General features: G+C 58.1%; 3 protein-coding genes across 5 annotated transcripts in view; 2 read left to right on the top strand and 1 right to left on the bottom strand.

The window, feature by feature from the left end:
• PDE4C (phosphodiesterase 4C) overlaps positions 1–11,256 on the top strand; it is a 32,806-nt gene extending 21,550 nt beyond the window's left edge. Inside the window, exons 5-19 of the mRNA XM_042978594.1 lie at positions 2,359–2,550; positions 3,426–3,462; positions 3,553–3,626; positions 3,915–3,967; positions 4,342–4,454; positions 4,535–4,628; positions 5,162–5,325; positions 5,525–5,623; positions 6,068–6,232; positions 6,319–6,418; positions 7,257–7,411; positions 9,164–9,286; positions 9,545–9,727; positions 10,294–11,034; positions 11,179–11,256. Coding sequence (XP_042834528.1) covers positions 2,359–2,550; positions 3,426–3,462; positions 3,553–3,626; positions 3,915–3,967; positions 4,342–4,454; positions 4,535–4,628; positions 5,162–5,325; positions 5,525–5,623; positions 6,068–6,232; positions 6,319–6,418; positions 7,257–7,411; positions 9,164–9,286; positions 9,545–9,727; positions 10,294–10,692 — 1,951 coding nt within the window. The 3' untranslated portion in view covers positions 10,693–11,034; positions 11,179–11,256. The remainder of the gene's footprint in view (positions 1–2,358; positions 2,551–3,425; positions 3,463–3,552; positions 3,627–3,914; positions 3,968–4,341; positions 4,455–4,534; positions 4,629–5,161; positions 5,326–5,524; positions 5,624–6,067; positions 6,233–6,318; positions 6,419–7,256; positions 7,412–9,163; positions 9,287–9,544; positions 9,728–10,293; positions 11,035–11,178) is intronic.
• Positions 11,257–16,092: 4,836 nt separating this feature from the next.
• On the top strand, positions 16,093–21,293 carry RAB3A (RAB3A, member RAS oncogene family). Its single transcript, XM_007088651.3, has 5 exons — positions 16,093–16,237; positions 17,409–17,636; positions 18,770–18,888; positions 19,465–19,589; positions 20,446–21,293. The coding sequence occupies exons 2-5, from the start codon at positions 17,409–17,411 to the stop codon at positions 20,634–20,636; spliced, it is 663 nt and encodes a 220-aa protein (XP_007088713.2). The 5' UTR covers positions 16,093–16,237; the 3' UTR covers positions 20,637–21,293.
• Positions 21,294–21,366: 73 nt separating this feature from the next.
• MPV17L2 (MPV17 mitochondrial inner membrane protein like 2) lies at positions 21,367–24,110 on the bottom strand. 3 transcript variants are annotated; one of them, XM_042978625.1, is made up of 5 exons: positions 23,705–24,110; positions 22,871–23,041; positions 22,051–22,127; positions 21,742–21,958; positions 21,367–21,626 (listed from the first exon to the last, which is right to left on the bottom strand). In XM_042978625.1, exons 1-4 carry the CDS (start codon positions 23,889–23,891, stop codon positions 21,773–21,775), a joined length of 621 nt encoding a protein of 206 aa, XP_042834559.1. In that variant the 5' UTR covers positions 23,892–24,110; the 3' UTR covers positions 21,367–21,626; positions 21,742–21,772. The 3 variants fall into 3 exon arrangements, with proteins under 3 accessions (XP_042834559.1, XP_042834560.1, XP_042834556.1); XM_042978626.1 differs by having other exon boundaries at positions 21,830–21,958; XM_042978622.1 differs by having other exon boundaries at positions 21,367–21,958.
• Positions 24,111–24,495: the final 385 nt, after the last annotated feature.

Here is a 24,495-nt window from a genome sequence, read left to right as displayed (position 1 = left end):
TGGGGCGGGAGGTGGGGCTTGTGGGCGCGGACCGCGTTTGGCGCCTTGCGCTGGATTCGTGCCGCGTTACTACTCACTTGATAATTTGGCACCTGGCGGCTCAGGGACTGGAGGTCCCTTCACCAAGGTCACACGGCCAGCGACAGCTGGCAGGGTGGAGGGAGTCGTGACCGTGGTCCTTGATGGCTCCATTTCAGCCCCGGAGGGGTTGGAGGGGTGGCCCAGATCCCGGAGAGCGTCCCCAGGGCACCAGACGCCCGCGAAGAGGGGTCCCTGCGGAGGGAGAGAGGTCCTCTCCGGAGAGAGCTCAAAGGCGTTGAGGGAGAGCCACCAGTCCCAGAAGGTGAGACTAGAGGAGGGTGGGTTCCTCCGGGGCCCTCTTGCCTCAGTTTACCTAAGACGCGCGATTCTCATAGTCCAGGCGACCTCGCTCCGCGCCGCCCGCGTCATGGAATCACGGTCTGACCCCGCCGCTCCGGGCTAAGTTTAGAGCAGAAAGAAAAACAGCTTTTCTCGCGGCGCGAAAATCCCGGCCCAGCCCTTAACCCTCTGCACCTATTACTTGGATGCGAATCCAGCACCCTGTTGCCTCTCCTGGCCTGTTTCCCTCTTGATCCATAGATTTGCTCTTCCAGAACATTTGAGGAGAGGCAAGGAAGGGGTAGAGGTGCACCACCCCCAGGACTCCCCCCTCCGAGGGCAGGACTCCCCCCTCCGAGGGACGCTAGCCCTCCAGGGTGTTTCGCTGCCCGCCACCAAGCCCCGGCCTGGGCAGGGTAGGGTTAAGAAGCCCCGCCCCTAAGGGTGACGTCACGAAGCGGGAGCTCGGAGGTCCCAGCAGCCTGGGGATTCTCAGGGAGGCGGCGAACTCGAAAAGGCCGAGAGCTGCCGACGTAGCCGAATATGCCCGAATTCGCCCGAGTGAGGCCGGACGAAGCCGAATACGCCCGACTCGGGTCGAGGGCCACCCGGACTTGCTCGGAAACCTAGCGCTGCCGGATTTAGGCGAACATGACCGAATGTAGCCGAACCTTCCTTCCCGAGCGCGGTCGGACGTATCCGAATCTTACCGAATTCACCCGACCGAACCTATCTGGACCAGGCCCAAACCTGTGTGATCAGACCAAACTCGGGTCAAACCTGGCTGTACTTGACCGACCCAGACCGAATCCGGCCGAACTGGACAGAATCCTGTCGAATTCCCCACCCCCACCACGGTCTGAGCCGAATCCCCTGCTCAGAATCTTCAGGCAGGCGCTGATCCTGGCCCGTGGTGTGGGATGGGGTCCCTTCGCAGGGGACGAAGCGGACACCGGCCCTTAGCCAGGAGCCCCATGTTTGGGGCGGTCTCCGGTGTCTTCCTGTCTTCGCTTCTCCTGCCTATCCGCTTCTCAAAAGCCCATGACCCACACACAGATGGCCCCTCCTCTCCCTGGTTGCTAACTGCTCACTGTCCTAACTCCTCTCCCACACTTCTATTTCCCCGGGCCCCTCCCACTTCTTCTCTGATCTCTAATCCCAAGGGGTAGGGGTGTAGATACCCATTACCCAGTCAGAGTGTGGCATGATGGAGACACAAGGGCTGACAGCTGGGAGGGGGTATTGGGCATTATCCGAAACAAGGGGCACCCGAGGGAGGGACGTTGGTGCTCCGGGCAGAGGGCACAGCCTGTGCAAAGGCCCGGAGGTGGAAAAGAACAGGCAGAGCGTTTGGACCTAAAACGAAGCAGGCGAGTGGGGAAACTGAGGATAAGGCCAAGTGAGCTGGGGGCGTGGTCGTGGAGATTGGGGCCGGGCCATAAGGAATGGGCTGTGGCCTGGGTGCTGGGGGTGGGGGCAGGTGATGGGAGCATCTCCTAAGCTGGCTGGGGGAGCCTTGGGGCGTGTCAGATCCAGGCAGGACCCTGGTCTCCAGAAAGGAAAACCCAGGAAGTCATTTCCAGTCCCCGTGAACTTACCATGCGACCTCGACCTTCATTTACACAGTTGCCCCTCGTCAGGTCCTCTGTTGTAACTCCCTAAAAGCCTCCTCCGGGAAGGAGTATACCACGCCCACATTAGAGACCAAGTGGTTGATGTCCAGAGAAAGGCTGAAACCCACCCACGGTCACACAGTCACTTGGGGACAGATCCGAAACTCATGTCCCAGAGCCCAGGTTGCTCCCAGTGGGAAAGGCTCCGGGGTACAGGCACGCGGTCCCTGAGTAGGCGTGTGCCTGTGGGGAGGTAGACGAGCCGGAGGCTATTCTGCCCAACCCACCGAGGCCCCCCGGGGAGGATGTGACAGCGGGTGTGGGCCACGGCCAGGCCTCCACATGCCAGGACCCTCGGCACTGACCATGCCTAATCTGCCCTCAGCTTTGATCTGGAAAATGGACTGTCGTGCGGGAGGAGCACCCTGGAGCCTCAGGCCGGGCCTGGCCTTGGCCGGGTCATCCAGGCCCCTGCTCAGCACGGCCAGAGGCGAGAGTCCTTCCTGTACCGCTCCGACAGCGACTACGACCTGTCACCCAAGGCCATGTCTCGGAACTCCTCTGTGGCTAGTGATCTGTGAGTCCAAGACTGATGGGATGACACCTCCTTGTTCGTCCCTCCTTCCTTAATGTCTCCATTCAGCAAACCGCCTTCAAGTGGTCACTTGAGCTGGGCTTTGCAGTTTAAGCAGGTCCCTTATTCAGTCGAGCATGCTGAGAATGATACCCAGTAAGTCTCTGTGCTTGACTTCAGCCTGGAGTTCGGTGGCGATCCGGAGATGTTAAGTTCAGTGACAGCAACCGAACAAACGCCTTGATTTGAGCTTCGTGGTAGCCATACTGAAAAGAAAAACACGGTGTATGGAAACCAATTTGACAATAAATTTCATATATTGAAAAAAAAATTAAAAAAAAGAAAATTCAAAAAAAAAAAAAAGAAAAAAGAAAAACACGGTAATTTCCGCCTTGCCTCTCTTAAGACCTCTGCTGCCCATGGTTCACTATTTGTGAGATGGGGCTTGGTCAGAGGAGCTCTGGTGGCTTTCGGACTAGTCAGGTGAGGGGAGCATAGGGACCAAAGGTGGAGTCATGTGGGGAGGTCACACTCAGTAGAGGGCATAGTCTGGGTAAAAGCTGGAAGAAGGCGGTGGGTGTGGGGGGCCTGGGTGGCTCAGTCGGTTAAGCATCGGGACTTCAGCACAGGTCATGATTTCCCAGCGGTGAGCTCAGACCCCACATCAGGCCCGCTGTCAGCGCAGAGCCTGCTTTGGATCCTCTGTCTCCTCTCTCTCTCTACCCCTCCCTCCAATGTTCGCTCTCTCTCTCTCTCAAAAATAAATAAACATTAAAATATATCTATATACATATATATGTATAAAAAGCTGGAAGATGGGAACCAGCGTGAGGGCTTCTCTTGGCCGCCCTTCCTGATGTCCCGTCTCCCCCCCGCAGACACGGAGAAGACATGATTGTGACGCCTTTTGCCCAGGTGGGTGCCCACCATTTGCCCCTCCTCCCCTGGGCCAAGCGGGGAGAACCGACCCCTGCTTTCCAGCGCTGATCGCGCCCCTTCCGACAGGTCCTTGCAAGTCTGAGAACGGTTCGGAGCAACGTCGCAGCCCTAGCCCACCTGCAAGGCCGCGGGGCAGCCACGTACGCAGAAGGCGGGGCGGAGGCGGGGTCAAGCCGAGAAAGAGACGGGGCCAACTCGGGCGGGCATCGGGGCGGGGCCTGCGGGAGGGAAGGGCAGGAGGGGGCGGGACGAGGCCTAGAGGGGCGGGGCCTGAAGACAGGTGGGCGAAGCTGCGGTGGGGCCTGACCCGAAATAAGGTGGCCGGCGACCTGAGGGACGGGGCGAGGCGGGGCAAGGGGTGGGTAGGGGCGGGGCCTGGGGGACTTGGGGGCGGGGCCCATGAGTGAGGGAGGCCATCTGTACCGCAGGCAGGCGTCGGTGGAAAACCCCCTATTTGGCAGTCAGCCCCCTCCACTTACAGGTAATGTGCCTGCCCCTTCCCCTTCCTCCCACAGCTGGACGGCTGTGAACTTCCTCTCCGTGGCGACCTACTCAGCCCATGAGTCCTTAGGGACTTGCTAATTGTAATCTCCAGAACACCTTTGGGGGTGGGGTCTGCCATACCCGTATTACAGATGGGGAGGCTGAGGCCCAGGGAGGGGCAGAGACCTGCCCATCCGTGGTCACACAGCTACTTGGGGACATGTCTACCACTCAGGTCCTGAGGTCCTGAGTGGCCTTATTGGGAAGGGCTCTGGGGTCCAGATGCAAGAGAAGGTGGCATGAGGGATGCGGGGTCCCCAAGGCGGGGAGGGGGGAGGGTGAGGCAGGCCTCCTGACCAGCTCGGCCCCCAGAGGACCCTGGGCAGAAGCTGGCTCTGGAGACACTGGACGAGCTGGACTGGTGTCTGGATCAGCTGGAGACACTGCAGACGCGGCACTCAGTGGGGGGAATGGCCTCCAACAAGGTGAGGAGGGCCAGATAGCCCAGATCATTTGCCTCTGGCCACGGTGCCCCCATCATCACTGTCCTCACCTTCCCCTGCAGTTCAAGCGGATGCTGAACCGGGAATTAACTCACCTGTCTGAAACCAGCCGCTCGGGGAACCAGGTGTCCGAGTACATCTCCCGAACCTTCCTGGGTGAGCTGTGGTGGGTCACTGCTTGAGCAACACAATAGAGGTAGGAAGAATCAAGAAACAGAAAAGACTTCTCTTACGGGCCTCCTGGGGAGACAGAGCTGGGCACGGACACTTCCAACCCCATGGGTCAGAGCTGTTCCAGAGAGAGGAACAGAAGGCACTGTTAGGTGGAGGGGCATATTCAAGCTAGGGTTTTGAAGTACGAGTAGAAGTTTTCCAAGGGAGATAGGGCGTGAACGAGACAGCTGGGTCTCCACCTTGGGAGATGGAAAGCACATTTGGCTTTTTGGGGGAAAATGCTGAGCCCTGGTTGCCGACGGGCAATATCAAACAGAAGAGGTCCCTGAGATCAGCCATGAACGGAGAAGGGTAGCTACGGGCCGGATAGGGACTTTACTCCAAGCTTACTTTGATCCAGATGAGAAAGAAATAGGTAGATCCTGAGGTTTGGCAAGGTCCGTGACCTGAGGCGAGGCAGGATGACCCCAGCAGGTGAATCAGTTTCCCTGAGCCCCGCCCTGCTCCATCTACAGACCAGCAGACTGAGATGGAGTTGCCCAGGGTGACCCCCACGGAGACCCCGAGGCCCATGTCCCAGATCAGCGGCCTGCGTGGGCTCCCCCACAGTGCCGGCCTCTCTGCAGCCACCGTCCCACGCTTTGGGGTCCAGACTGACCAGGAGGGGCAGCTGGCCAAGGTGGGTCCCCAACTGGAATACCGAGACTTGCCGTTGGGTCCTGGCCCTGTGTGGATGCCCTACCTTGGGCCTCGGTTTGCCCACCTGTAGATTGGGCAGGTGGGGCTCAGCATAGGACCTGAGGCCCGGTGGGGGATGTCAAGGGTCCAGAGTCGGAGCAAGCTGGGCTGGAGTTAAGCTTCAGTTCTTTGCATTTTAGGAACTGGAAGATACCAACAAATGGGGGCTCGACGTGTTCAAGGTGGCAGAGCTAAGCGGGAACCGGCCCCTTACAACCATCATGTTCAACATCTTTCAGGTACCTCCCCGCCCTTGGCTTCCGACGCTACTGGGCTTCTTTCCTTCGCATCTTCCTACCCCAAGGCCTCGGGGGACACTCGTTCTTCAAGTCCTCCCCGATCCCCCCAAATGGCACAATGCGAGCTGCGTACTGAAGCACGAATAGGAGTTCACTAGGTGGAAAAATGCATTGGCGACAAGCCTCAGCCCGGAGCCTGGCCCTGAAGAGACTCAGGGCTGGAGGGAAGGACTGGGCGAAGAGAGCCCCGGGCTTGTGAGGTCAGGGATAGACCAGAGGGGCAGGACAGAGACCAAGGGAGTTCGGAGGGAGGGCAGGGAGGGCGTCCTGGAAGAGGGGGCATTTGAGGGACGGATAGGAGCTCAGAAGGAGAGAAGGCATAGGAACAGTGTATGGTGCTGCCCCAGAGGCCAAGGCCTTGACTGGAGGCCTGTGATGGACCAGGAACGAGACCTGCTCAAGACATTTCAGATCCCAGCAGACACACTCGTCACCTACCTTCTGACGTTGGAAAGTCACTACCATGCCGATGTGGCCTACCACAACAGCCTACACGCCGCCGACGTGGCTCAGTCCACGCACGTGCTGCTGGCCACACCTGCCCTTGAGGTACTACCCTAAGTCTAGAGGCAGCCAGGGTGGGTGCAGGGTGCAGGGAGCCCACCCCTTACTTCTCACGCCGCCTGCCTGCCCAGGCCGTTTTCACAGACCTGGAAGTCCTGGCTGCTATCTTCGCCAGCGCCATCCACGACGTGGACCATCCTGGGGTCTCCAACCAGTTCCTCGTTAACACCAGTGAGTCGGGGGTGGGGCCCCACCTGTCAATCATCTGACCCCAGACCCACCCATTCCTGCTCTGAGCCTCATTTCCCCGTTTGTGAAATGGCTGGGACAGTCCTTCCCTTTGGTGCTCAGAGCAGTTCCAGGTACACAGTAGGTGCTCAATACATGAGAGGATAACAAACGTGGCGGAGCTGCTCTGGGGCCACAAAGGTTTTAAAGCTCAGGGTCCTTTCGGGGCGCCTCGGTGGCTCAGTCGGTTAAGCGTCCGGCTTCGGCGCGGGTCACGGATCTCACGGTTCGTGAGTTCCTGCCCCGCATCGGGCTCTGGGCTGACAGCTCGGAGCCCGGAGCCTGCTTCGGATTCCGTGTCTCCCTCTCTCTCTGCCCCTCCCCTGCTCGTGCTCTGTCTCTCAAAGATAAATAAACGTTAAAAAAATATTAAAGTTCAGGGTCCCTTCGAGATGTCGGAAAAACTCAGATAATTACTGGGTGCCTCTTGTATACATCCTTGGAGAGCCTGGGATGAGAGTGGAGCCTTCTTACTCAACCAGCCCAGAGTCCAGTAAGACGGTGACTCAGTTGTTCATTCAGCTGGCCCTCAGTGCGCACTGCCTCCTGCCACGCCGACGCCTCAAGGGGTCCCCGGTCTCGAGGAGGGAGATCTGAACACCGATGTCCCCAGACCTGCGGTCAGGGCAGGGCTAGGGGGAAAGAATTCTAGAAGGCTTCGCGGAATAGAGGGCATTAGAGTTGGGGCCTTCATGCGCGAGTAGGAGTTTGCCTACCAACTCCTTTGGGTGGAGGTGGCGGGTGGACAGGTCTTGAGGCTCTCTGCCCCCCCCCCCCCCAGACTCAGAGCTTGCGCTCATGTACAACGATGCCTCCGTGCTGGAGAACCACCACCTGGCCGTGGGCTTCAAGCTGCTGCAGGCAGAGAACTGTGACATCTTCCAGAACCTCAGTGCCAAGCAGCGGCTGAGTCTGCGCAGGATGGTCATCGACATGGTGAGGACACGGCTATGAACGGGATGGGGGTGATCTTGGCCTGGCTGGGGGTTCGGTCGGACCTGGACATGTCTCCGCTCTGAACCTGAGCTTCCTCCTCTGTAAAATGGGGCAGTGACCATCCAAGCCCTGGGTGAGGGTCACCGGACCCTTGGCTGGGGAAATGAAATCCTGGCAGAGTTTCATAAACTGAGTTTCTGGGGTCCCAGGTGCAACTTTGTTCTGAGCCATAAGTCTGTCCATTTGGTATGTTTCAGATCAAAAGACAACAGTAGGCTTTGGGGTCTTGTGTCTCATTCGTTAATTATTTAACTTATTATTATTATTATTATTTTAATTAAGTAGGCTCCACGCCCAACGTGGGGTTTGAACTCACGATCCTGAGATCAAGAGGCGCATGCTCTGCAGACTAAACCAGCCAAGCGCCTCTCTTTCATTAATTTAACAAGCGTTTATTGGACACCTATTGTGTGCTTGCCCTGTGCCAATGACCAGTAGGAGACTCAATGGCCTGTGGAGGGGCGCCTGGGTGGCTCAGTCGGTTAGGCGTCCGACTTCAGCTCAGGTCACGATCTCGCGGTCTGTGAGTTCGAGCCCCGCGTCGGGCTCGGGGCTGACCGCTCAGAGCCTGGAGCCTGCTTCCGATTCTGTGTCTCCCTCTCTCTCTGCCCCTCCCCCGTTCATGCTCTGTCTCTCTCTGTCCCAAAAATAAATAAACTTAAAACAATATTTTTTAAAAATGGCCTGTGGAGGAGACTTTAGGAGACTCAATGGCCTGTGAGAGAGAGGAACCCACAGGCAGAGCCATGATGAGAGAACCTAGAGATAGAGCCGTGATGGGGGGAGGCAGGGGAGTACTCAAGGCTGGGGAGGGCTTCCCCGGGAGGGAACACTGAAATTGGCAGGACTCGCAGGGTGTGGCGGCCATGAGGTAGGGAGGAGTGTTTCTAGCAGAGGGAACAGCATGTGGGGATAGCTCAGAGGAAACTAAGAATTAAAAGTTTGGTGAGGTGGTCTTGACTTGGGGCCTTGGGCAATAGGTACCCCCGGTAGGAACATCATTTCGGGCGGGTGGGAGGCTTGGGGAGAACTTTTGAAATTTTTCTTTGATTCTCAGAGGAGCCCACGCACTGCGTGTGGATCACTCCTGGGCTGGCTGTGCTCGGGTCCTGTGAAACTGATTATTATTATTTTTTTCAGTTAAGTTGAAACGGCTGTGCTCAGAGCTGAACTTCCCTCCAAATGTCTGAAAACAGCCCTTCTGGCCGCACGGTGGCCACAGTGGGGTTGGGGAGCACCAAAGGCAGGTCCTTGCTGGTTTCAGATCCACCTGTGGCTCCCGTGGCCCTCTGAATAAATCCCCCACTCCTCCCTGAGACTCACTGCTCCCCTCAGCTGCCATCGCAACTGCCTCCTCTGTGTTCCTCAGCTCACCCAGCACCAGGGCCTTTGCACAGGCTATGCCCTCTGCTGGGCTTCACCACCGCCCTCGGGCACCCCAGCCCCCGGTTTAATTTCTCTCCCTGTGCCCTGTCCCATGTGTGGGATGTACCCTCACGAACCCAGCAACCTTGGAGAAAGGACCGTTGACTCAGCTCCTCTGGTGAACTGAGTTTACAGTGAATCTTGTGACACCCCCCCATTTCACCGATGAGGGTACTGAGGCTCAGAGGGCTAAGGAGCGGAGTGGGCGTGGGGTCTGGAAGGTGGGGCGGGCGCAGTTCTCATCCTCGTCATCTTGTCTGCTCCCAGGTGCTGGCCACGGACATGTCCAAACACATGAACCTCCTGGCCGACCTCAAGACCATGGTGGAGACCAAGAAGGTGACAAGCCTTGGAGTCCTGCTGTTGGACAACTATTCTGACCGCATCCAGGTGTGTGTCCAGATGGGCCCTGGAGCCTCGGTTTCCACGGCTCTCACCTAGCTTTGCTTACGAAGCACCGGCTGCGCAGCCAGCTTGAAGAAACGGAGGCACCCAGAGCCACACGCCGATGCCTTGGCCCTTCTTTCCCACCCGGGCCTCAGTTTCCCCACCCGTAAGATGGGGGTGTTCGTGGCGCCAGCCTCTCGCGGAGGCTACCAGGCCTGAGAGTGGCCCGGCCCGAGCCCTCCCGAGCCTTGGTCTCCCCAGGTCTTGCAGAACCTGGTACACTGTGCTGACCTCAGCAACCCCACCAAGCCGCTGGAGCTGTACCGCCGGTGGACCGACCGCATCATGGCCGAGTTCTTCCAGCAGGGCGACCGGGAGCGTGAATCAGGCCTGGATATCAGCCCCATGTGTGACAAGCACACCGCCTCGGTGGAGAAGTCCCAGGTGTGAGGGCCCCTGGGCTGAGCCACCAGCAGGCACCGGGGATCGGGGAGGGAAACGCTGGGTGAGCCCACCCCGGGAGTCCTGGCTTGACCACAGCTGGCCAGTGAGGGGAAGTGGCCTAAGGGTGAGGTCTGCCCTGGGCTGTGTGGAGTCAGTCCCGGGAGGCATTCCCTCTGGACTGCGGGGAGAGGGATCCGTTGCAGGGGGGGGGGGAGGGATCCGTACGGGAGGAGTTTGGAAATACCTGTTTGGGTGCCGTGGAGGCGGGGGAACCTGGAGGGGCTCCCAGTCTGGGGGCCACATACATCCGGCCCTGAGGTGAGGTGACCGGGGTGAGGTAGGGAGAAAGACTTAGGGGTTGAGGGAGACCAGAAGGGGCAGGAGCGCTTTCCCAGGGGAGGGGCTGTTTGAAGAGGGTTTTGAAGGATGAGTAGGAGTTGGGAGCTGGCATTCCAGACAGAGGGAACAACCAGGGCAGAGGCCTGGAGGCCGGACCAGGTCTAGGTTCCACGGTGACTCACGCCACAGCTACCTTCCCCACCTCCCTGCCCTGTATCAACCCACAGGTGGGTTTCATTGATTACATTGCACACCCACTGTGGGAGACGTGGGCTGATCTCGTGCACCCAGACGCACAGGACCTGCTAGATACATTGGAGGACAACCGTGAGTGGTACCAGAGCAAGATCCCCCGCAGTCCTGTGGATCTCACCCGCCCCGAGCAGGGTGGCCCCGACAGATTCCAGTTTGAGCTGACTCTGGAGGAGGCAGAAGAAGAGGAGGAGGAGGAGGAGGAGGAGGGACCAACATTGGACACGGAGGTCTGGGAGTCACCCGACACTGAGCGGCTGGTCCCTGAGGCCAGCCCAGACCCTGGGGCCCTACCCCTGGACAACCAGAGGCCTGTGGGCAAGCCCTGCGTGGACCATGAGGCCAGTGTGATGGCTGAGCCCTTCGGGACCTAATGGCTCCTGACTGGGTGGGTGGGCCTTCCAGGAAGAGGTCCGAGGTGGCCCCTGCCTTGCCTCTGTCCCCCCGTCCCCACCACCCCTACCACTGAGGGAGAAGACCAAGCTTTTAGTTCTAGGCAGTCCTCACGGTCAAAGCGAAGGCAGCTGGCTGGGGGCCAGTCTGAACCTGGATTTGCTGAGAGAGCTCTCCAAGGGGCTGGGCTGGAGGCAGCCTCTCCCAGCACCCCTGGGATCTCTCCCTCCTGGGCTTCCACCCCCGGTGTGGAAAGAGGGTGTCTCGCCAGGCCCCTCGTCCACCTTCTCCAGCGGCCACTCTTGAGGGACATCCATCACTTGGTTCGTTCACCCTTTATCACATGTTTATTGGGCACCTGCTGTGTGCCGGGCGGGGCCCGCTGCGTGTAGCCCTGCACGAGGGGGTGGGGAGGCAGCCCCCAGGCGATGCACCCCCACCTCAGGCGCCTCGCCTTCATCTGCCAGGCAGCTCCACGCAAGAGATTGGAAACTCGAACGGGAGAATTTTCAGCACCAAAGCTTTGTCCCAGACCCGATTCTGGCTCAGGAGCTCCGGTCGGGACCAATACCGAGCAGGAAAGAGGGCTCTGTGCCGGGAACTGTCTCTGAAGACTGATTTAGCTTACGACCGCCTGCGCACTCACTGGTTGTTGCTTTAAGTGGCTGTAGTTTCTGTCCTCGGGTCTGTGGGTTCTGTTCTCCCTAGCCCCGGGACCCCTGCCGCCCCCCTTTTCTCCCTCTTACAGAACAGCAACAAAGTGCAGAATCCGCCCCCTCCCCCAACGGCAAATCTCTACACCTCCTGTTTCTGAGGCTCCCCCAGACTCCCTGTAGGGGGAAGGGGGCCTCTGACGCTTTCTTTCCAGGCACAGCCCGTTCCGGGCCTCAGTTTCCCCTCCATGGCCTGATCCTAGTACTTGGGTAAAGTTTGGTTGGAGGGTGGTGTCCGTGACCTCTCCGAAATATCTTAGAAACGTGGGGCACTGAACGTGTCTCTGGGGTTAAATAAACCTATCACCCAAAATTAACGCCGCGCCCATCTCAGGGATGGGGAAACGGGGTTGCAAAGAGGGCCGTTTTGCCTGCTGGGCCGCGCAGTTGGGAGCTGGACAGTAGCCAGCGGCGCCCCCTGGCGGACGGAGGCACGGAAGGGAGGCGGGGCGAATTCGGGGATTCTCCTCGCCTTACCCGCCGTTTCTCGGCTCCCCGCGACGTCGAGCTCATGCTGAAGGGGCCTGCTCCGTGCTCCAGGATCAGGTTCGATTCCCGCCTCCAGAAGCCTCAGTATCTCCCCGCCCCGCCCCTCGTCGCCTGCCTGAAGAATCACACATGACACAAGTCATCAAGCAGCCCCTGGCTTCAAGGACAGCTGGCTTCATTCCTAAATAATTCCCTTGATGATTCCATCCCACTGATATGATTCATCCTCATCACAAGTAATGATCAAATGCCACAGAGGGAGAATTAAAATTCATCTGGGTCACGAACTTGGTGCGTTTCCTTCCAGACTTTTAAAAGGCAGAAATTTAGGGGCTCCTGGGTGGCTCAGTGGGTTAAGCGTCCAACTTCGGCTCAGGTCATGATCTCACGGTTGGTGAGTTCGAGCCCCGCATCGGGCTCTGTGCTGACAGCTCGCAGCCTGGAGCCTGCTTCGGATTCTGTGTCTCCCTCCCTCTCTCTCTCTCTGTGCCCCTCTCCTGCTCGTTCTCTGTCTTTCAAAAATGAATACACGTTAGAAAAAATTTAAAAAATAAATAAAAGGCAGAGATTTAGGGGATTTGTATTTATAATTATTTCTCCCTCCCCCCCCTTTACTTACAAGTAATATGTGTTTACTGTAGAGAATTTGGAAATAATGGAAACATAAAAAAAAGAGAATAAAATTCTGCTATAACCTTCCTGTAGATCATCTGCCTTCAGCCTCTCACCTTATTTCCCCATTTTTATTTTGTTTTTGTTTTTTTTTCTCTCCACCTACTTATAAGAACATACGTTCCCCTTCAATTTGGGTCACTGGCGTCTCTCTCCCTCCTACTGACTGCACTCCACCCATGCTGGCTTTCCATACCCCAAGTTATGGCCCCACCTCAGGGCCTTTGCACATACTGTGCCAAACCACCTGGATTGCTTCACCCCCACCCTCATTCTCACTGGTTGGGTCTCAGCTCAGCGTCTCCTCCCCTGCACGGTCCTTCCTGACCCTCCATCCCAGGCTGGCACTCGTGGAAGTTCTCGAGGATTCTTGGATTCATGTCCACCATCGTCTCCACACCCTGATCCCCACAGGCCTGGGCCAGGCCCACCACACCACCCTCAGTATCCCCTAGAGATGAATATTGACAACTTCGAGTCTCTTAACCTCTCTGAGCTTGAGAAGAGTGTGTCCTGAGCCACGCACCGAGCTACCTGCTTGAGGTGCACATTAACTCTGTCTCTTCCTTCTCCCATTTCTCAGATGTAGAAACTGAGGCCTGCAGAGGGGGTGAGTGAAGTTGCTCACATGTTCAAGGTCCCCCACTTTCTCCTGTTTAGGGTCCTTACCAAGGGACACAGTTTTCGCCTCTGTGGACTACTCTGTACCTGAAGAGGAAGGTTGGAGAAGGTCTTCAGGGCTCCTTGGAACTTTCGGCCCTTGTGACCTCCTAGGGTGACTCTCGGGGCCTCAGTTTGCCCTTTCTCTTAAGGAGACGTTGCCTGGGCCTCTCCTTGGAAAGGAGAGTTGGAAAGAGGCTGTCCCTTGAGCTTGTTTAGTGAACATTTGCTGTTCCCTCTTTCTGGAGGGAACAGCTCGTTCTTCAGGTTCCTACTCAAATGGCACTTCTTCAGAGAGGTTCCCTAGCCTCCGTGGCCAAAGTCAGCCTCTCTCCAATCATTCATTCATACATGTCCTACCATCACAGGGCACTTACTGTGTCCACAGGTCTAGGTGCCGGGGACACCAATCCCTGTCTCTCAGAACTCTCAGATGGCTGATGGATAAACAAGTCAAATAATTATTTCTGATGGGGATGTGTCAGGAGAAGGAGAAATATGGCAACGTGATAGGAAGGTGACCCGAAATGGGAGGTGGGTGTCCATCCGAGATCTGAAGGGGGTGAGAGAGCCAGGCTTGGAAGGAGGTGGGGGAACTGTGCTCTAGGCAGCGGGAACAGCAGATGCAAAGGCCCTGAGGTAGGATTGCACCTGGAACGAGAGGGAGTATCTGACTGGAGGAGAAAGATGAGACGGGGAAGGTAGCTGGCGACAGGCAGCTGGCTGGAGGGCCTGGGCTGTCCGGTGGAGTCTAGACTTTACTCTGAGTAGGGTGGGACTTGGGAGGATTTAAGGCCTCTGTGTCACCAGCTCTGGTCTCCCTTGCTGTCCAGCATTTCCCTCATTCAACCATCCCTAATTCTGGAGTGGAATGCTCTTCCTCAACAATAAATGCCTTGCATCATTTTTACTTTAAAATACAAATTCCCAGGGCGCCTGGGTGGCTCAGTCGGTGAAGCATCCGACTTCGGCTCACGTCAGGATTTGGTGGTTCATGGTTTCCAGCCCCACCTGCGGCTCTGCACCGACAGCTCAGAGCCTGCTTCGGATTCTGTGTCTCCCTCTCTCTGTCCCTCCCCTGCTCACGCTCTGTCCCTCCCTCTCTCAAAAATAAATAAACATGAAATAATACAAATAAATACAAATAAAATAAAATAAAACACAAATTCCTCTGTGCAGACGCTGGTACACAGTGTTGTGGGCTATTTCTGAGCGCCACCCACGTACAAAGCCCAGAGCAAGCGTTTGGGAGGTCAGGGAGCCAAGAAGCCTCACACGTCCTTACCTCCACCGGGGGTGTGGGTGGGCCGGTTCCTGTCCCAGCGCGCTTGGGGCCCCACTGACTGCCGGTCTGGGGGTGGGGGAGATTGGGGGTAAATTTATTTTTGTTTATTTTTTTCTGCTTTTCTGAATTTCCCAACTCTCCGCAGTAGGTTCGTAATACTTTTATAGTGCGATTGGAGGAGAGGGACAAAAACGTTACCCTTAATAAAAATAAATGCCAGCGGAACGCGAGGGACGCCCCGAACTTCCAGGGGGCGGGGGAGGGGGGGGCGGCTCCAGGCGCTAAGTTATTCTGGTCTTTAGGCGCCTCCGCAGCTGGCAAGCTTTTTATAAACAGGACGAAACCCACCCCCTGCCATCCCCTCCATCAGCTCCCGGGGAGGAATCAAAGAATCAGGATTCTCTTGGGGCCACGCTCCTCCTGCCGGGTCTGGGGACCGGAACTGAGGGGCAGGGATCCAAAACGGGGGAAAGGGTCTTGTTCTCCTGCCCCCCCCCCCCTTCTGACATTTCCCCCTCAAGATTTGGGAGGATAAATGACTGAGCAGCTCAGCCCCCAAAGTCTCCAATCTCTTGAGTCTTCTTTCCCCAGATGGAGGGAGCGGGTCCCCTGTCTAAGTCAGTGACCAGGCACGGGTAAAGCATCTTCCAGCCCCATCTTTATGGCTGGGTCTTTGAACCTCGCTCAGACCCTCCCTGTTTCCTGGTTTCTTGTTTTTTGTTTTTGTTTTTTTTTAATGCAGGCTTTGGGCATTTAGGAGGTAGGCCGTTTCTCTGCCCCACTTCAGCACGGTCTTCGAATTTTTCTCCGGAAAGTGGGGCGCAGGGAGAGGAGGGGTTCCTGTAGTGTCAGCCCCTTCCTTCTTTTCTAGGAAGTGGTTCTCTTGATCCCTATTTCTTCTTTCTTCTTTTTCATCTCAGAAACGGGATCGGGCATCTACCAGCCCGGTCCTCTTTGGGGATCTTACACCTCGGAAATTGGTCTCTCTTGACCCCTATCTCCGCTTTTTCTTCATTTGTACTTATTTTGAACCCCATAAATAGGGGACATGGAGCATCCCTCGGATGTCTGCTCCTCTTTTCTGAAATTGGGAACAGAGTGTTTTTAATAAGAGGCCGAGGTCCGCTGAAGTCTCAGGCCAAAGGCGGGCGGGGTCGGGGGCGGGGAACGGGAACGCCCCCTGAAGACCCAGGCTTAGCAAAGGAAGGCCTCGACCTCTCATCCCTGCAACCATATGGGAACCACTATTGGACAAGAGAAGAAAGGTGATTATCTCTGATCGGCTATTCAGTCCGTCGCTCCGGAGCCTGAGCCAGTGACAGGACGCCACTCGCCCCCGCCTCCATGACGCAAGCAGGGGGCGGAGCAGGTAGGCACCGCCCCCGCGCACTACTGGCTGAGCACACTGGTTCCCGCCCCGTTCGTGGGTTAATCTGCGTGGGAGCCCCGCCCCCTGGCTCTGTGTGCGTCAGTGGGCTACTTCTCCAAGCGCGGCTCCGCCCCAGGATGGCGTCACGGCTACATCTGCATATGAGGCCCCGCCTCACTCTTTGCAGGACGTCACCGCGGACTGCAGGGGCCTGAGCCGCTGCTGCCGCCGCCGCTGCCCCTGTCGCGTAGCCCCATATCAACTCACGGGGGCCCTGTCACCACAGCTGCCGAAAAGTCGCCACCGCTAGGGTCACCACCGCATCGGTGCAGGGCAAGGTGAGTTCCCGGGCGGCCTGGTTCGCCGCCTCAGCGAACACCTACATAACCTTCATTTGACTGAGGGGCTTGCAGGGTAGGGGACGAGGTTGGCTAGGGTCAAATGGGAAGAAGGGTGCGGCGATCACAGCCCTTGTAAGGGTAGGGCCCTGGTTCCCCCTACCTGCCGGAATCTCACCCCCACCCCCCACCCTCGGCCTCTGCGGCGGAGGGGGAGGGGAGGTGAGTGCCTTGCGGGAAGCTTTGCGCGCGGGAGGTTCTGTGCGTGCGCGTGCGCGTGGTGTGAACACACGTGTGCGCGCCCGCCTGTGCCAGCGGGTTTGTGTGCATACCCTTTTGCTTACGTACCAGGGTATGCTCGTGTGACCCTGTGGGTGTCCCGACTCCCGTGAGTGCGTGCTGCACGCGTGTGGAAGGAGACGCATGGACTGTGATGTGCGTGCACGCCGTGTCCATACGTGCACTGGAATGCGTGCCCGCGTGGGTGACGTGTACACGCCCGCATGGGTGGAGGGCGTCCTGCGCACGGGTGGGCTTGTCACATTTGTATATGCGTGTTGGTGTGCAGACAAGTGTCTGCGTCTCTTTCCTGTGCATCGAGTGTATTCGACTCTCATGTGCACACGCGTGTACGGGTGTGTTCCCTGCTGCGTGCACGTGAACGTGTGCACGCCCCGTGCCTGTCACATGACCAGCTGCTTTAGCCCGATCTCTCCTATCTTGGGAGTCTAGGGGAAGGGGGTGCTGCGACTCGCATCCCCGCGGGATCGTACACGCGTGTGCACGTGCGCCGGAGCAGCTCCGTTCTGAGGAACATGAATGATTGATGGGGGGCGGGGCCGGCTGCAGTCACCCCTACCCACCTAGCCTTAGGGTTTAGGATTACAGTCGGACCTGGGACCTGGGCCGAGGGCGTGCTGGAGGGGCTTGCTGGGGTGTCCCTACCCCCACCTCTCTGAGCTCCTCCTCGGACACTTCCGGCCTTTCAAGGTCACCGCCGTCCTTTGCCACGGCCCCACCATTAGCACTGGGGCTTCTAATGAGATAAGGGTAATCTCAAAACACTAGTCCCCCTCAAGAGCTCTGGAGTTCTCTGCACCCTGTGCCTGGGGCTTAGGCAGTTGGTGGTGGAAGGGGACTCCTCAACCTCACCTACACCCCACACACCCAGATGGCGTCGGCCACAGACTCACGCTATGGGCAGAAGGAGTCCTCGGACCAGAACTTCGACTACATGTTCAAGATCCTCATCATTGGCAACAGCAGCGTGGGCAAGACGTCTTTCCTATTCCGCTATGCAGACGATTCCTTCACGCCTGCTTTTGTCAGCACTGTGGGCATAGACTTCAAGGTCAAGACCATCTACCGCAACGACAAGAGGATCAAGCTGCAGATCTGGGTGGGTCCAGCTGGGAAGCTCCTGTCTCTCACTTGCCCTTCCCAGAAAAGCAGCCCCAGCTTTGTCTGTTCCCTGTCTGGATTCATTCATTCACACACTGGGCATTTATCAGGTGCCTCCTGTGTGTCCGGGGGCTAGAGGCCCAGAATAGAGTGCTGTTGTTCTCGCATGGGTGCCTAATCACTGCTCTCTGGGTGTGGGGAAGGAGCAAATGCTGGGTCCTTTCCTATGCCTTGCTATTGTCAAGAGCATCACTTGGCTTGGTGCCTCAGTTTCCCCATCTTTAAGCGCTTTCATATGAGTCTGTATTCGGTTTCAGCTGGATCTTGGCCCCCCAACCTCGTTCCCTGGGACAGGAGCCGGCACCTTCCCCGGGGTCTACTGGTCACCTCCCTTAACCCCATAGAGGCCTGAGGGAACCTGTTAAATCCCAAGTCAGAGCCTTCCCTTCTCTGTTTCTTGCTCTCCCATGGCCCCTACCTCACTCCGGGTAAAACCCATACCTGTCCCCTGGCTTAGGAGTACCCCCCTCTCCCCCGGTCTGGGAGCCCCTGCCTGGTCGGTCTCCTTCCACCTCCGCCTCCTTACCGTTCCTCAGATGTTCCAGGCACAGACCCACTTCAGGGCCGTTGCCTGGGCTGTGCCTTTTGCCTGGATTGTCTCTCCCTTAATCCCCACATGGGTCCCTCCTCCTTTCCTTCAGCTTTTAAAACCATACCCTCGCCTGCACTGCCTGTCCTTCCTTGTCCAACTTTATCTTTCTCCTCGGTCTTTATCACCCTCCAACATAGGATACGTTTTCTTCTTTTTTATGTGTTTATCGTCTGTTTCCTATCCCGGGTTGTCAGTTTCACAAGGCAGTGATTTTTGTCCCATTTTGTTAACGGCTGTGCCCCCAGTGCCCCGCACAGGGTGTGGCACAGGTCACTGCCCAGGTATGGTGAAGGAGTGATGGAATGATTCTGTAGGTGCCTGCCTCTGGAGGATGATGGAGCACGATGTGCGTGGCCAGTCTGCTTTCCCTGAGCCACCTCTGGTCCCCAGGGGGGCTGGGCTGGACAACCTCAGGGCTTATTTCCATTCTGAGGAGCTTATGTGTGGGTCCTCTCTGACCCCTGTCTTTTCTTCCCCAGGACACAGCAGGGCAAGAGCGATACCGGACCATCACCACGGCCTACTACCGGGGTGCCATGGGCTTTATCCTCATGTATGACATTACCAACGAGGAGTCCTTCAACGCCGTGCAGGACTGGTGAGCACACCCCATCCCCTCGCAGACTGTCTTCAGAAGTGGGTTTGATGCGAAGCCCCAGCTGCCCTGGCAGAAATGTAAATACAATACTAGATTCTCAGACCTGCCGTCAGTCCGTAATCATTAAAGCTTGGTAGCATTGGCTCGAACTAAGGGGAAAGAAAAGGGTTTCATTTCAGATGGAAGAATGAAATATGAAATATGTAGAGAGAAAAAGTCAGGGCGGGGGCAGAGAATAGGACAGTTCTCATAGGTGAAAGGATATAAACGTTTACATTCCTGCCCAAAGTAATGCTAAGTTTTAAGGAAATTTCTGAGTTTGCAGAGGACGGAGAAATTCTCTCTGGGGGACAGGGATCTGGGAAGGAGGGCTGCTTGAAAGGGGTTTCGAAGGTCTGGGAGCCTCAGAAGCGTGTTCCTGGCAGGACACAGGCTGGAAGGAGGGACCAAGTCTGCCAAGTTCAAGGAATAATCAGGAGGTGGGGGACTAGAGTGGGGTGAGGGGGGGAGGAGACAAAAGGACGCTGGAGCCAGGATCCTCCCAGCCCTGAGCCCACCCGTCACCGCCTCCTCCAGGTCGACCCAGATCAAGACCTACTCATGGGACAATGCCCAGGTGCTGCTGGTGGGGAACAAGTGTGACATGGAAGATGAACGGGTGGTGTCGTCAGAACGTGGCCGGCAGTTGGCTGACCACCTTGGTGAGTGCCTCGTGGGGCCGCACACCTCCAGGCTAGGAAAGCGACAGCAAGGCCCCGAAAGGGAGGGGACGCGTCCAAGATCTCACGGCAGAGCCAGGACAGGGCCTGGATTTGAATGCAGACAATTCACGCTTTCTGCAAATGGCCCTGATCCAGGAGCCGGGAGATGGATCTTGATGGATGCATAGGAGTTCACCAGGCAGGGAGTTACTGATTCATTCGGATCCCCTCGCTGCCCAGCCTCCTGTCGGGTTGCTGGGCCTGAAGGACCTCATTTTACGGGGGGCTGGGCTGGGGGGGGGTGCCTGGGGAGGGGGGCAAGCTCTACCTGGAGTAGGGAAGACCTGGAGGAAGGCACTGGATCTGGTGCTTGAGCAAAGAGTGCTCTTCTCGGGCAGAGGGAACAACTTAGGCAAAGGCCACAGGTGGGGGAGATCGTGGGTGTTTTGGCGAGTCATTTCACACGGCTGGGCCACGGGGGCCACTTGGAGGAAACGTGGCCGATCGTGCAGGGTCCGAACCACACGGATCCTCCGGAGAGGCCGCAGGGAACCAGAGGGTACGTAAGTGGGGGAGGGCACGGGCGGATGGGAATGTCAGATGCTGCCAGGGTCAGTGCACAGGCTGGGTCGGCCGGCGGGAGCAAGGAAGTAGGTCTTGCCAGGGGCCTGGAGACCAGAAGGGACGGTCTGAGGGTGCGGGAAGGAATACGAGCAACAGGGCCCACCCTAGAGGGCTTGTTGGTGCCTTTGACAGGTGGTCGGCACTGGGGATCTCCAGATGTTCCCTGCCCTCAGAGAAGGGGCTCTGGGAGACAGAAGACCAGGGTCCTCACCCCTCCCTTCCCAAACCACAGGCTTTGAGTTCTTTGAGGCAAGCGCCAAGGACAACATTAATGTCAAGCAGACCTTTGAGCGCCTGGTGGACGTCATCTGTGAGAAGATGTCCGAGTCATTGGACACGGCCGACCCTGCAGTCACGGGTGCCAAGCAGGGCCCACAGCTCACGGACCAGCAGGCGCCTCCGCACCAGGACTGCGCCTGCTGAGAGCTGCCCTGCCCCCACCCCCGCCCTCCCCACCCCCCGGGCCTGATCCAGCCCCCACTGGCCGAGGGCACGAGACCTCTGCCCCCACTTGGCCCCTCACCCTTATTTATTATTGTAGTTATTTATTTATTTATTGGAGATGTCCCCCAGGAGCACGGGCTCCCTGCCCATCCCACGTCCCACCCTGTACATACAGCCCTGTCCCCACTCTGCCGTGGCGTGTCGTGGCCCTGTGAACTCACCGCTTCCCCTCCTCTCAAGACCCCACCTTTTTTAAAATTCACCCCCCATCGAGAGTTACTGGTTTTGAAGAGGGGGCCCGATGACACCCCAGGGCAGGCTCATTGGGTGATGGGAGGTAGTCTGGTTGGCCAGCCTCTTGGCTGTGACTCGCTGGGCCAAGGCCACTCTGGGGGGGGGAGGGGGTCTCAGCATGGACCATGGGGTGGATCAGAGCCAGGCAGTGACCCACCTGGCTCCTCACCCCCCCAAAGTTTTACCCTTTTTTAGAGGTGAGGGCTGCTGTGGGTACTCGCCACCCTGGGACCCCCCCGAAACACCAGACCTGCTCGGACGTCATGAGTGTCAAACGTGCCCCTCGGATCCCCAGGAGATGTCATGACCACACTACACACACCCAATAAAGTGAATGGATGACGCCATGTCCCTATGAGTGCCGGCCTGCCAACGGTGGCCTTGGTCATCCACAGCAATTTCAATGACAAGATAATTTAATAGAATTTCCACAGCCCGTGACCCGAGCAGGATACTGGGGGCCACTCGGCCCCGCCTAAGGCCCCAGATTCTGGAGGTCAACTCCAGGCTCGGCCCTGCTCTAAGGGCATGGGCTGCGTCCCCACCTTGGGCCCAGGGTCCATCCGTGCAAGAAGGTCTGGTCACACACCCCTCTGGACTCCTCGTCGCCAAGTGAGCCCTCATCCTCCAGTCTTGTGGCTGGGCTCAATCTTGCGGGAAAGACTCAGCAGGGACCTGGCCAAGGTCACATCAAACAGCAGAGAGGGGCTCGGTCTTTACCCTGCTGGTGATCAGCTCCCCACCCACCTACTGTGGTTTGTGGACTGTCACAGGCACAGGAGGACCTCACCGTGGAGTGCAGATGCATTGCCGTTGGGGGTTCACACATGTGGCCCCTGAGGAGTCCCCTGGGTGCCTGGTGCACCCACCGTGCTCACCCGGTACTTCAGGTAGGAGAGGTACGTGTCCCAGCCCAGCGTCAGGCCATTGATGTAGGTGACTCGGAACTGGCTGGGCACGAAGAGAAAGTTCACCAGCTGCGCGGCAGGCCAAACGCACCAGTCGGCCTGAGGGGAGGGGCGGAGTGTGGTCAGGGGCAGGGCCTTGAGGGCGTGACCGCGAGGGAAGGGCGGGGCCCGAGGGGGTGGGCGTTGCCCACCTTGTAGAATTCCCAGAACTTGTCCCGCAGCTCCTGGCAGCTCTCATCCAGGGTTTGGCCCTCCAGGCAGCCAAGGCCTGGGAAGGAAACCAAAAAATGGGAGTGTCAGAGGCTGGGGAGTGCCGGTGATAGAGTAGATGGGGCAGGAGCCCTGAAGGCCAGTGTCTCCGGCAGACAGACCATGTTTTAAAAGCCTTGTGGCGGGAAGGGCCACACACAGCAGAGTGGCTGGGGCGGAGAACAAGTCGGTTCCAGTGAGGGAGAGGTTATAAATAAACACGCACCCCAAAGGATGAAAATGCACCCTTCCTGAGGCTGTTTTATTTCCTGCCTTCCACAGAGGAAACAGCCTGGAGGGAAGGGGTGGGGAGGATGGGGGAAACTCATCCTAGAGTCAAGGGCTGGATGACTGCACCCCATCAACATCAACCCCCCGCACCCCATCAACATCAACCCCAGCCCCAGCCCCAGCAACTCTTCCTTCAGCCCCAGGGCCTTTACACGGGCAGTTCTTCATGCCTGCTGGCTCCTTCAGGTCTCAGCTGAGTGTCCTCTCCTTTGGGCAGCCCTCCCAGCCATTGCCTTGGGCCCACCTGATCCTGTCCCCATCCCTCCAACACTAAGGATCATTGTCTGATTCTGCCGTTCATACCTGCCCCCGACGGGTCTGTCCTGTTACCACTGGGACACAGCACCCAGGCCCGAGCCACTCACAGAAGAGCACATCAGAAAGGCACTTCAGCATCCTCCTTAACACAAAGCTGGCTATGCCCCTCCTGACGTGCGGAGGGGCAAAGCCCAAGCTCACAAGGCTCCTTACCTAAGAAGTACCAGACGCCTAGCATGGGAGAGGCCACCAGCTGGTCGATGAGGACCTTCCTGAGGACGTTTGGGAGGCCACGGAGGCCGGACGCTGGGAGCAGGTGGTCCAGCCAGAGGTACCAGTAGTGCAGGAAGGGGCCCATACTGCAGCCCACTGCAAACATGCTAGCTGAGAGCAGTCCAAGAGTCAGGGAGGGGCGGGGGGGGGGGGCGGGCACGTCAGGCCAGCAAATCCCCCCATCCATTCCCTCCCTGGTTAACCTCCCTCCCTGATTAACCTGAAGTTCTCCCTGAGCCCAGCCGGACGATCTTCCATGACAAGCCCCACTGCCAGGCACCGTCCCAGTGGCTCCTCTCCCGTTTCCTCTCATCCCCTTCACCACCCTCTGAGCAGGTTCTACCGCTGCCCTGCTCTCCGGACGAGGAAACAGGCACAGCGGGTTGGGAAGCGTGGGGCCAGGGCACAATCCCAGGCTGACTGGGTCCGGAGGCTGAGCTCTCGACTACCCTGGGTGCGGTTTGGTCTCTGTGCAGAAGGGAGGGAAGCTGACAAGGGGATGAGTGGGGACGAGGCCTGGCGGGTGGAAGTGGACAGAAACTGGTTATGGGAGGAGGCAGGGACCAGGAAGTAGGAGGAGATGGGAGACCTGGAGCGGGGACGGGACAGAGACCCCGTGGTGGAGACCCGAGGGTGGGTTTTGAGGGTCTCGGGTGCACGCCAAGGTCAAGGGTCCTGCCGGGAATTAGGGCCACGGGTCAGGGATCTCCAAATCTGAGGTTGGGGCCAAAGATCCTCCGGGGCCAGGGGCCAGTATAGCGCCGGCCTCCTCACCTGAGCGCCGCGGGTCGAATTTCTGGCCAGGCCGGGCGCGGACCTCCCAGGATTGGCGCACGCCGTCCCCGGCCGCCATGAGAGCACCGCAGCCCAGCGTGTTGGTGACGAGCAGCGCACGACCTTGGAACAGGGGCTGCCCCACGGCCCACAGACCGCGCAGCCAGCGCCTGCCGCCGGAAGCCATAGCCCGCCGCTACTCTGGAACCCGCGCCGGGATCGCCGCCCTCCCGCTGCTGGCCAATCGCACTCTGTCTTCGCTTTCTGCACGCCCGCCCCAGTCCTCGCCAGTCAATCACTGACCGCAGGTCGCTCAATTTTGCGGGCCTCGAGAGGTATTAGCCAATAAAAGACCGGCATCCCATCCCCGGGCCGGTCGCTGAATGAAGCCAATCGTTGCCTTCCGCACCTTACGGACCAATCGCAAATAGGCGTCTCACTGCAACACGCATATCAAAGGCTGACTGTCCCTCGTTTCCCCGCCCCTTTCTGCGCCGACCAATGGACAGCCGTCGCCACACTCTTACCGACCAACCCACTACTGCACTGACCAATCACAGACAAGCATTATGCCGGCGAATCACTGCCGGTTGTCCCGCCTCCTGTGTTGAGATGGTCAATTTTGTTCTCATTTTTAGTTGCCCTCCAGGTTCTCAGATTCTCCCGGAATTCCTGAGAAGGAATGCGACCCGTGACCACGACCGCTCCCGCGGCAGAAATCTAATCCCGCAGAGGGGCGCCTGGGTGGCTTGGTCGGTTGGGCACCTGACTTCAGCTCAGGTCATGATCTC

The sequence above is a fragment of the Panthera tigris genome, chromosome A2 (genome assembly GCF_018350195.1).
Source record: "Panthera tigris isolate Pti1 chromosome A2, P.tigris_Pti1_mat1.1, whole genome shotgun sequence".
Taxonomy (NCBI): domain Eukaryota; kingdom Metazoa; phylum Chordata; class Mammalia; order Carnivora; family Felidae; genus Panthera; species Panthera tigris.
The sequence above is the reverse complement of the archived record's forward strand: the minus strand, read 5'-3'. Positions and strand labels throughout refer to the sequence as shown.

Coding starts and splice junctions, on each gene's coding strand:
- RAB3A (XM_007088651.3), top strand. CDS start 17,409: ATGGCGTCGGCCACAGACTCACGCTATGGGCAGAAGGAGTCCTCGGAC. Junction 18,889..19,464: donor TTCAACGCCGTGCAGGACTG/GTGAGCACACCC, acceptor CGCCTCCTCCAG/GTCGACCCAGATCAAGACCT. Junction 19,590..20,445: donor GCAGTTGGCTGACCACCTTG/GTGAGTGCCTCG, acceptor CCCAAACCACAG/GCTTTGAGTTCTTTGAGGCA.
- MPV17L2 (XM_042978622.1), bottom strand. CDS start 23,891: ATGGCTTCCGGCGGCAGGCGCTGGCTGCGCGGTCTGTGGGCCGTGGGG. Junction 22,128..22,870: donor AGGCGTCTGGTACTTCTTAG/GTAAGGAGCCTT, acceptor TTTCCTTCCCAG/GCCTTGGCTGCCTGGAGGGC. Junction 21,959..22,050: donor AGTTCTGGGAATTCTACAAG/GTGGGCAACGCC, acceptor CCCTCCCCTCAG/GCCGACTGGTGCGTTTGGCC.